This window comes from Tribolium madens, unplaced genomic scaffold (genome assembly GCF_015345945.1).
Source record: "Tribolium madens isolate multiple individuals breed KSU strain unplaced genomic scaffold, Tmad_KSU_1.1 Scaffold_11;HRSCAF=98;Tcas5.2_LG3b, whole genome shotgun sequence".
Classification (NCBI taxonomy): Eukaryota; Metazoa; Arthropoda; class Insecta; order Coleoptera; family Tenebrionidae; genus Tribolium; species Tribolium madens.
In genome coordinates, this window is record NW_025400975.1 from 8609043 (window position 1) to 8621499 (window position 12457).

Sequence of the window (12457 nt, forward strand, 5' to 3'; positions counted from 1 at the left end):
TTTTTTCACATAAATTGCAATTTTGACAAAAAAAATCGCATAACTCAAAAACAAAACAATATTTCGTTCTGAAATTACGATCAAATTTTTTATATTATTTTAATTTATATTAATTATTATTTTCCGGAGGCAAATGATTAAAAATAAAACCGCTTGGTTCCATACTTTACATTCACCCTGTATATTGCAATTTTGATAAAAAAAATGCATAACTCAAAAACAAAACATTTTTTTTTTGTCAAAATACGATCACATTTTTATATTACTTCATTTTAGATTAGGTATTATTTTCTAGAGGTAAATGATTAAAAAAAAACGCTTAGTTCTTTACTTTATATTCACCCTGTATAAAACGAATTCGAAAAGGAAACACTCAGCAGGATACTAATTTTTTGAGTCCAGGTTGTTTTCTCTTTAACATATTTTGTAATCGGATATTTTTTCTTAAACTGTCTAATTTTTAACTTGACTGAAATTTTAATCAGAAATTTGTGATTTGAAGAAAATATGCAATCTTTCCTAAAATATGCACGAAGTTGCCAAAATATGCATTTTTTAATTGGCCTATTTAATAAAAAAAAACATTAGATATGCACAGGAAACTTATAATTTTGTTCATAGACCTCTTAATAACAAATATGCAGTTTGCATACCAGGTGAATAAAAAATATGAAACCAAATGTTTTTTGCTTAAACTATTTATTTTTTGAAAAAACTAATTGATGAGTGATAAAGTACTATAAAAATGTGATGATTTAACAAGAATACATTTCTTACAAATTTCCTTTTGTTTTTGAGTTCTACAAAAAAAAATATTTTTTTAAATGGCAACCCACTATAAAATCATTTTTCTCATAAAAGCTATGGTGTAAGGATTACAACTATCTGCTTTATATTTAATTTTTTCAAAAAAAAATTTTCACATAAATTGCCATTTTGACAAAGAAAAGTCGCATAACTCAAAAACAAAACAAAATTTCGTTCTGAAAATACGATCACATTTTTTATATTACTTTAATTTATATTAATTATTGTTTTCTGGAGGCAAATGATTAAAAATAAAACCGCTTGGTTCCATACTTTATATTCACCCTGTATAATCCGAGCCTTAGTAATAATCCACAAAGTTGATTGCAGTAAATGTCTGATTCATAAATCACGTTGTTAACGACGAAAATAGTAGTTGGTTATCGATGAAAGTTTCCAACTGGAAAATTAAGTAGATTAATTTATTCGATTTACTTTGCTTAATATTAAAATTTTAATGTTTTGATCCCTTCTGTTCAAAATACTGCAAAATAACAGTAAAAATTGTTTTTATCGGTGCAGTACAGATAAGGAAAACAGTAAATTTCAGCCACCAGTTTTATGAAAGTTTTTAAATAAAAGCGGTTGAGAGAATTCCCGATAAAGTTTATAGCGTCCACAAAGTGCTGTTAATGGTTGAGGATTTTAAGTTTGATGCCATATCAGCAAATCCTTTGTATGTTGGAATTTAAAGGGTTTCATATCGATATTATTACATCAAAAATTCCGGACAGATATTAAAATGCGAATAAAAGTCATTTTTATTCACTTCTGTGAAGGATTTTCACCCTGACTGACTTCTACTTTCCAATTTGTATCACTTTGAAACGTTTCAAATTTTAAATTTATAACGATCGGAATCTGTGTTGAGATTTTCAAAAGAACAAAACAAAAGAAACAAAAAAAACAGCACAAAAACTCAAAAACGGAACACTATTTTATTTTTTGACTTATCTCTGCAAAAAATTAACACTGGTGTAGTTTTTAATTTTATTTTTGAAATTCGATAACGGAAAAGTCGTGAAAACTGGAAAAATTTATTTGCTTGCTATATTAATCTGTTTAGATGACCACAAACCCGAAAAGATCATTTACTTATTGCATTAACAATATTGATGGACAAACAGTTGTAAATTGGGACAACAATTTGCGATCCCTTTGTAATTGTCGCCATGCATGATTAATGCCTTCTTATGGGAGATGTTTCGTAACTTACGGCTTTCCTAATGAAGATACATGCTTGAGGGACGATAAACTTACTCAAAATTGTGCATTATTTATCGTGTGGGAAAGAATGTTTGTTCTTTTTGAGTTTTAAAATAGACTTCTTTCTCTAAAATAATTTGAATAAAAACTACATTTTTTACAATTTCCAAAATGCTGACATTTATTTATTTGGGCGAAGTTCAACTTAATCCAACACAAAATGTAAGAAAAATGAATTTAAAAAACAGTTCAATAAAAATAAGGAATACAGAGTGTTCCGTCTAAACCCCACATTAAAAGTATTGAGAGTTTGAATAATCATATTTATTTGAAAATTGGTACATAGCCATAATGCATTAAGTCCTCCTAAATGAAAATATTTTCAAAATGGCGGAACTTCCGGTTATAGCGGAAGTCGGTCTCAACTTTCTTATTTTAAGGGAGTTTTCTTCAGCTTTCCCTATACTTAAATTTAACCGTTTTTGAAATATTTGGAGAATTTTTGGATATGCACCTTCCACTTTAAAAATCGGTAACTGTGCTATTTTTTAAGATTTTGAATTCGTTTTTTTGGCGTTTGAAGGAGAAAGTTTAGATCTTTCTTCCGGTGTTTTCAAATTTTGAAAAAACAATTAACAAACCCTAAAATTTTAAGGTTACTTTTGTTATAATTGAAATACCCATAACTCATTTTTTCCAAATGAAATACCCCAATTTTTATTCTACTAAAGGGAAGAGAATTTAATTCTGCATCGATCTGTATTAACATTCCCTATACCTAAATATAATAATTTTTAAGTTATGGTGACTTTTTGTTAAGACTGCCGAAAATCTATTACAACCACATCCGTTTTCATATAGTTTGCCATGGAAAAAAAATTGTTTAATATATAAATTTTCTGTAATAATTAATAATAATAATAATAATAAATAACAAATTCTGTAATAAATTTTCTGTAGTCTTATCCTTAAAATTTTGGGATATGTTTATTTTTTCAAAATTTGAAAACACCAAAAAAAGGATCTAAGCTTTCTCTTTCAAACGCCAAAAAAACCAATTCAAAATCTAAAAAAATGCCAGAGTTACCGATTTTTAAAGCGGAAGGTGCAGATCCAAAAATTTTTGAAAAACTCCAAATATTTCAAAAACGGCTAAATTTAGGTATAGGGAAAGCTGATGAAAACTCCCTTAAAATAACCCAGTTAATCCAAAAACGCAGTAAAAAATATACCTTTCCATTTAAAATAAGAATGTTGAGACCGACTTCCGGTATAAACGGAAGTGCCGCCATCTTGAAAATATTTTCATTAAGGAGGACTTAATGGCTATGTACCAATTTTCAAATATATATGGTAATTCGAACGCCCAATACTTTTAATGTGAGGTTTAGACGGAACACCCTGTATAATGTATTAAACAAAAAGAGAAAAACAACAGAAAAAAAACAAGTAAAAAATGCCAATTTTATAATGACAAATTTTTATTATTTTATTATAAAAGACAATCAATTTTCTCTCTTCATAGTTCAGTATGCAGACAACTTTTTACTAATACGAATATCTTACTTCATTTTTATGGCTTTACATTGTGTGAGCTTTATAGCTTACGGCAGATTCTCTGGTTTCATATCTCAACTCCTCTATTTTCAGCTACAGAATTGTTTGTAGATTTTAGAGTTATTAGACATATAATAAGACAACTTAACAATCACAAAGCTTTAATCCCTTTGGGTTGCAAAATATTATGACAGAAAACTGTTTAACAACAACCTAGATTATACCGTGCGATCCGATCAAAAAAAATTGAGTAGGCGGTGATTAAAGTCCTTCAGATGGCAATCCTGATTTTTGACATCAAATGTCAGCGGAAACTTTGACAAGTTTGAAGTTGTGAAGTTATCAAATTATCTTAAAAAAATGGAAAAAGTTTGATTATACAGAGTGTTAACTTTTTTTCAAAATTTGAAAACACCAGAAGATCTTTCAAAAAACGAATTCAAAATTTTAAAAATGGCAGAGTTGCCGATTTTTAAAGTGGAAGGTGCAGATCCAAAAATTTTTGAAAAACTTCAAATATTTCAAAAACGGCTAAATTTAGGTATAGGGAAAGCTGATGAAAACTCCCTTCAAATAACCCGATTAATCCAAAAACTCAGTAAAAAATATACCTTTCCATTTAAATTAAGAAAGTTGAGACCGACTTAAGGTATAAACGGAAGTGCCGCCATCTTGAAAATATTTTCATTTAGGAGGACTTAATGGTTTATGGCTATGTACCAATTTTCAAATAAATACGATTATTCCAACTCCCAATACTTCTAATGTGAGGTTTAGACGGAACACCCTGTGTAATAATTAACTTACCATCGTCTGTGGTAACAGTCTCGATAGCCAGAACCGAAGCCAACTGGCGTATCCTTGAGCCCGACACCATTAAATTACTTTCAACACCAGAAAGAGCATACCATCTAAAAAATTGAAAAAAACAATAATTAATATTTATCATGGAATTTCGCACATTCGCAATGAAATGTTGATCTAGTAATTAACAAAAAAACAGAAACAGACAGCAAATATTTCAAATTACCTGTATTCTGGTGGCGGACATGCATGTGCAATACATATTAATGCTGCACCTTCATCCTGTGCAACAATAACTGTTCCCGAATTTTCCAGCATTACGGGAGAAACGATGCCCCGATTTTCTGAAACGAAAAAACAAAGAACGCGATTAAAATGTAAAGTGTAGAAAGCCTTAAATTGATTTCATTTAACTTAATGTTTGCTGGATCTGTTTTATTCCAACAAAATCGCTTTTTTCTCCATTTTGAATAATAATTTTGCAACAGACAAATTTCTCATAAGTAAAACACAGCGAAACTCATTTAAACTTTTCAAATTTGAAGCCAACGAATTCATTTGAAGTACAATTTTTCCCGATACCTAATTCAGTGAAACTAGAAAAAAAGAGGTTTTTCAGTGTTAAATCTACATATTTTCTATTTCCATATTTTATAACAACAAAGAACTACATCTCGGATAAGTAGACAAGGGCCAAGTAAAAAGGATCTTAACTTTAAAATTTAAAACAGCCACCTGTCATACGTGTGTATTTTTAAAGAATAGCTGCTTTAAAATGCAATGGGTGTTATGCGAAATATTCAGTGAATGTAACAATGTTTCACTTTGGGGAGTTTTATTATTTTTTACTATTATGTGAAATCGAACGAGTTTAAGAGAAATTGTGCAAGAAAGACACTTCTACTATCCTTTGTTTTATATTGTCTGTCTCAAAAGTAAGAATAATAACACTTAAAATGAAACCACAAAAAGGAAATGAGAAAAATTATATCCCTTCCTGTATGGGTATTTAATTAATTTCTACTCTGGCAGAATTGCTGGAATAAACGTTATTCTCATAGTCTTTCTTAATAAAAAAGGTTGAACTGATTTTTACCACGATGAGGATAAAATTACTACTAAAATTTTTTTGGGTCACTTTTGATATTTAGTAGTAGTAGTAGTAGTAGTTAAATAATAATTCATTATATTTTAAATTTTGAAGAATATTCGGATAGTTTCTTTCTCAATTTCATTTGAATTGTATGTAAATATTTAACAAATTTTGTGTAAAAAGGCCAAAACGTTGAATTTGAAAAGTGAATATTCCAAAAATGACGAATTTCAAGTTTTTTTAAGGTTTTGTCCATTGAAAAAATACGAGAGTATACAATTGACAATTTAAAATAAAAATAAACAAATAAACTTCTCCACAAAAGTTAAGAAAGTGTGCAATAATTATTTAAATTAATAAATTATTAAAAAATAAATCAATAATTAAATAAAAGTAAGATAAAGGCATATATTTTTTTACTTTTTTGTTTATGCTAGATTCCAGTATGTTTAGAAGATTAAAATTTGTTTGTTGTAAAAATAGCATGACTTCGTTAACTGTTGTGGAGCAGTATATTTCTTGTTATTTTAAATTTTATAAACTAAAAAAAATAGTTACTTATTGTACAAGACGATAAACAAATCATCAATTTATCGTCGTGTATAATATTTTGTTTTGTTTTGCACTCACCTACCACAATTTTTTGTACAAAATAAAAAATATAAACAGTAAATAAAAATTACTTTATTTCACTAGACGATAAAAGAACTCTTTAACATTGAGTACAAAATAAATATAATTAATTGCGTCATAGAGAGTGTCAATAATTTTGTTATTCAAAAAGCAGCAGTAATTTTTGATCGCTTTTAAAAATGTGAAAATTAAAAAAAAGATATATAAATAAATAAAAAAAAACTACAAAAAAGTAATCATGAGAGCATAAAAAATCCAAAAAACAAAGGAAAAAAATATTTTGCGGAAGAACTTTAAAAGGCTTAATTTAATTTGATCATTGTTTCTAAATGGTATTATACAGGGTGTCTTAAATCTTAAACTAATACTCCTATTATACTGGAACTTGTAAACGAGCATTATTAGTTTATGCAAAATTTTATAAAACAGCAGTAATTTTTTATCGCTTCTAAAAAATGTAGATATTAAAAAAAACTGTCATGGTATTTAAATTAAAGAAAAAGTTACAAAACGTCAATTCATTGATTGTTTCATTGTATGAAAAATTAAATTATAAAAATCTTTAACAAGCTTAGCGTAAAAGACCAAAACGTTGAATTTAAAAAGTGAATATTTCAAAAATTTGAATTTCGTATTTTTTTAATTTTTGTCTTTTGAAAAATACACCGAGAGTATACGAATGAGATTTTAAAATAAAAATAAACAATTATTTACTATCTCATTAGTTGAGAGGGTATTTTGGTGTTGGATTTGAACGTTTTTTAGGATTTCTTGTTATTTTTATTTTAATAAACTAAAAAAAATATAATTATTTGCGTCAAAGAGATTGTTCTTTTTAATATACCCACAAGGTCAATAATTTTGTTTTTCAAAACGTTATTATACAAAGTGTCTTAAAAACCTCAAACTAATGTTAAACTTATCAATGAGGCTTATCACCTTATCCAAAATTTTATAATGCAGCAGTAATTTTTATCGTTTTTAAAAATGTGGATATTAAAAAAAAAAGATACATAAATAAATTAAAAAACTACAAAACGCCAATTCATTCAAAAAATTTAATCATGAGAGAAAAACTCAAAGAAACGTGCTTATGTCATAAAGAAGCATAAAAAAAATACAAAAAGCAAAGGAAAAAAAATATTTTGCGGAAGAGCATTAAAAGGTTTAATTTAATTTGATCATTGTTTCTTTAATTATGAAAATTTATTGAAAGTTTATTAAATATTTCAATAAAAAATCTAAAAGCATACATTTTGTACTTATTTTTGGTTTTTATTTTTATAATTACCAATTATTTTTCATTTTATCTTGACAAAATGTCTTTATTGTGGGTATTCTACGAATCATTATCGTAAATTCAAATCCAGAAAACTTTCCCTGCTGTAGTTGGGTAGATTAGGGTAAAACTTAGTATATAATTTTGCTTTCCTAGTATGATTTTAATCCAAGTTTACCAAAATTTTATGAAACAGCAGTAATTTTTTATCGCTTTTAAAAATGTGGATATTAAAAAAAGAAAATCTGTCATCATGGTGTTTAAATAAATAAAAAAGTTACAAAACGTCAGTTCATTGATTGTTTCATTGTATGAAAAATTAAATTATAAAAATCTTTAACAAGCTTAGTGTAAAAAGCCAAAACGTTGAATTTAAAAAGTGAATATTTCGAAAATGACGTCAAAATATTGTGAATCTTTTTCAAAAATTTGAATTTCGTATTTTTTTTATTTTTGTCTATTGAAAAATACACCGAGAGTATACGAATGACATTTTAAAATAAAAATAAACAATTATTTACTATCTCATTAATTGAGAGGGTATTTTGGTGGATTTCTTGTTATTTTTATTTTAATAAACTAAAAAAAATATAATTATTTGCGTCATAGAGATTGTTCTTTTTAATATATCACAAGGTCAATAATTTTGATATTCAAAACGGTATTATACAAAGTGTCTTAAAAACCTCAAACTAATGTTATACTTAAACTTATCAGCTTATCCAAAATTTTATAAAGCAGCAGTAATTTTTTATCGCTTTTAAAAATGTGGATATTAAAAAAAGATACATAAATAAATAAAAAGCTACAAAACGCCAATTTATTTAAAAAAATAATCATGAGAGAAAAACTCAAAGGAACGTGCTTATGTCATAAAGAAGCATAAAAAAATACAAAAAGCAAAGGAAAAAAATATTTTGCGCAAGAGCTTTAAAAGGCTTAATTTAATTTGATCATTGTTTCTTTAATTATGAAAATTTATTGAATATTTTTCAGATATAGATATTTTAATAAAAATATTATAATTCAGTATTTTTTCAATAAAAAATCTAAAAGCATATATTTTGTACTTATTTTTGGTTTTTATTTTTATAATTACCAATTATTTTTCGTTTTATCTTGACAAAAAGTCTTTATTGTCTAATCCAGAAAACTTTCCCTGCTGTAGTTGGGTAGATTAGGGTAAAACTTAGTATATAATTTTGCTTTCCAAGTCGATTTTAATCCAAGCTTTACGTTTGTGTGAACTTATTAAACTTTGCTTCCAATATGTTTTGATCCCTTTTAGCATCCAAACAAGGAACAAGCATTTCCAACCGATCAGTTTGTCAAGCGAACTTCAACTCAATTTCACGTATTTGGTGTTGACAACTTCCATAATAAAACTTTCGAGAGACACATTCCATCAAAGTAAATAAAGTTTCTCGAACAAATTCAATAATACGCCATTTAAACTAAGTTGTAAATAAAAATAGTTGTGTGCTAGGGTGACTTACGATTAAGAAAACTTCTAATATAGTCGTTTGAACAGCAACAGGTGAGTGTGGTGGCAAACTCCAAACATTGTATCAATGGAGGATAAAAGGGGCGTTTACACAAATCATTCTGCTGTTCCATAAAAACTGAATAGTTAATGAAACCAGTTGTTGCTTCGAAAATAAGCCATCGGAAATTCAGACTTGTTCTCGCATCAATCTAATTGTGTAAAACTTGTTGCACTTTTCATCGATTCTTCGAAATAAAATGAGTGACAGACTTTGGTACGAATGCCACTGACAGATTTCAATCCGAGTTTCCTTCCAGTGATTTTCAATCATCGCAAGCGTGGAAATTTCTTAACTTTTTCCTCTCTCTGAAGTTGATCTATGTAGGCCGTGATAACTTTCTTTCGGTAACAGATTATACACGTCTCTGGCAATTTTCCTTCTTTGGTCTAATACTGGAAATTATTTCCAAATTGCAGAAAAATGAGCAGAGAAAATTTTTGCAAATATTGCAATATCTGGAAAATGTTCAACGAGTAAATTTTCATGATAGTTTCAATTAAGGAAACTGATCAAACTAAATTAAAGAAATATTTTCGTTTAGCTTCTGAAAAATAAAATTCCTTACATTTTTCCTTTGCTTTAGTGTTTTTTCAGGCTTCTTTATGACATAAGCATGTCCGTATAAACTTTTTCTCTCATGATTATAATTTATACACCATGATGACAGATTTTCTTTTTTTAGTATCCACATTTTTAAAAGCGATAAAAAATTACTACTGTTTCATAAAATTTTGAATAAGCTAATAAACTAACATTAGTAAACTTAAACTTGGATTAAAATCATACTTGGAATGCAAAATTATATACTAAGTTTTACGCTAATCTACTCAACTACAGCAGGGAAAGTTTTCTGGATTAGACAATAAAGACTTTTTGTCAAGATAAAACGAAAAATAATTGGTAATTATAAAAATGAAAACCAAAAATAAGTACAAAATGTATGCTTTTAGATTTTTTATTGAAAAAATACTGAATTATTACAATATTTTTATTAAAATATTTGAAAAATATTCAATAAACTTTCAAGATATAATTTCAATTAAAGAAACAATGATCAAATTAAATTAAGCCTTTTAAAGCTCTTCCCCAAAATATTGTTTTTCCTTTGCTTTTTGTATTTTTTATGCTTCTTTATGACATAAGCACGTTCCTTTGAGTTTTTCTCTCATGATAATTTTTTTTTATTCTTCGACACTGTTAAAATTTACGGTTTTTCTCCCGTGTAAGGAAGTTTTGACAACTGTTTGGCATTTCTCAATACAAAACGTCAAATTATTTTTAACAGATTTAAAGCAAGTTTAAGCCTTGTTGACTATAATTCGAAGAATAAAATGTTGTGTTCCACTCGTTTGAGTGTAAATTGGACGCTTTATTCCACCTCGTGGATGGTAAACCACTCGTTACATTCGTGGTTTAAAAATCCACTCGGTCAAATAAAGAGTCCGATTTACACTCAAACTCGTCGAATAAATAACTATTAAGGAATTGGCGTTTTGTAGTTTTTTTATTTATTTATGTATCTTTTTTTTAATATCCACATTTTTAAAAGCGATAAAAATTACTGCAGCTTTATAAAATTTTGGATAAGCTGATAAGCCTCACTGATAAGTTTAATTATAACATTAGTTTGAGATTTTAAGACAATTTGTATAATACCGTTTTGAATAACAAAATTATTGACCTTGTAGGTATATTAAAAAGAACACTCTCTTTGACGCAAATAATTATATTTTTTTTAGTTTATTAAAACAAAAATAACAAGAAATCCTAAAAAACGCTCAAATCCAACACCAAAATACCCTCTCAATTAACTAGATAGTAAATAATTGTTTATTTTTGTTATAAAATGTCATTCCTATACTCTCGGTGTATTTTTCAATAGACAAAAATAAAAAAAAAATACGAAATTCAAATTTTTGAAAAAGATTCACAATATTTTGAATTTTACACTAAACTTGTTAAAGATTTTTATAATTTAATGTTTCATACAATCAATGAATTGACGTTTTGTCACCAAAATGACAGATTTTCTTTTTTTAATATCTACATTTTTTAGAAGCGATAAAAATTACTGTTGTTTCATAAACTTTTGGATAAGCTAATGAGCTTCATTGACAAGTTTAAGTGTAACATTAGATGCTTTTAGATTTTTTATTGAAAAAATACTGAATTATTACAATATTTTTATTAAAATATCTATATCTGAAAAAATATTCAATAAATTTTCAAAATTAAAAAAAACAATGATCAAATTAAATTAAGCCTTTTAAAGCTCTGCCGCAAAATATTTTTTTTCCTTTGCTTTTAGTATTTTTATACTTCTTTATGACATAAGCACGTTCCTTTGAGTTTTTCTCTCATGATTAAATTTTTTTAATAAATTGGCGTTTTGTAGATTTTTTTATTTATTTATATATCTTTTTTTTAATATCCATATTTTTAAAATACTGCAGCTTTATCAAATTTTGTATAAGCTGATAAGCCTCACTGATAAGTTTGATTATAACATTAGTTTGAAATTCTAAGACACTTTGTATAATACCGTTTTGAATAACAAAATTATTGAACTTGTAGTTATACTAAAAAGAACACTCTCTATGACGCAAATAATTATATTTTTTTTTAGTTTATTAAAATAAAAATAACAAGAAATCCTAAAAAACAGTCAAATCCAACACCAAAATACCCTCTCAATTAACTAGATAGTAAATAATTGTCTATTTTTATTTTAAAATGTCATTCGTATACTCTCGGTGTATTTTTCAATGGACTAAAATAAAAAAAATACGAAATTCAAATTTTTGAAAAAAATTCACAATATTTTGACGTCATTCTCGAAATATTCACTTTTTAAATTCAACGTTTTGGCCTTTTACACTAAGCTTGTTAAAGATTTTTATAATTTAATTTTTCATACAATCAATGAATTGACGTTTTGTCACCAAGATGACAGATTTTCTTTTTTTAATATCTACATTTTTTAGAAGCGATAAAAATTACTGTTGTTTCATAAAATTTTGGATAAGCTAATGAGCTTCATTGAAAAGTTTCAGTATAATAGGAGTATTAGTTTAAGATTTAAGACACCCTGTATAATACCATTTTGAATAACAAATTATCGATTTTGCATATTTAAAAAACGCAAATAATTAAATATTTATTTAGTTTATTAAAACAAATAACAAGCAATATTAAAAAAATTGCCTTCGGTAAACCTAAAACTCTCAGTTAACGAGATATTAAATATTTGAAGAGTTTTTTTTAATTATTTTAAAATATATACAGAGTGTACTACGTAAAACTTTCGGGTCTAATATCTCTGTTATTTGCCAAGGGATTTTGATGAAATTTTAAATGTAGACAACTTAAAAAAAATAATTTTAGCACATATTTTCTCAAGTTAAAATTAAGCCAGACTACACAAAAAGTTATCACAAATTACAAATTATTGTAAATATAAACGTTTAATTTTTATTTTTTAGAAAGGGAACAAGGTTTGTATACTATTTTATTCAGAATTACATTTCGTTT

At 26.5% G+C, this 12457-nt stretch overlaps 1 protein-coding gene across 5 annotated transcripts in view; it reads right to left on the minus strand.

The window, feature by feature from the left end:
• LOC123015438 (Down syndrome cell adhesion molecule-like protein Dscam2) overlaps positions 1-12457 on the minus strand; it is an 81453-nt gene that overhangs the window by 28628 nt on the left and 40368 nt on the right. For all 5 annotated transcript variants that reach the window (XR_006413383.1, XM_044415183.1, XM_044415175.1 and 2 more), the window contains exons 5-6: positions 4601-4718; positions 4378-4481 (exon numbers count right to left, since the gene is read on the minus strand). Coding sequence is in view for 4 of the 5 variants with exons in the window: in XM_044415183.1 (XP_044271118.1) it covers positions 4378-4481; positions 4601-4718 (222 nt within the window). In the remaining variant the exon portion in view is untranslated. The remainder of the gene's footprint in view (positions 1-4377; positions 4482-4600; positions 4719-12457) is intronic.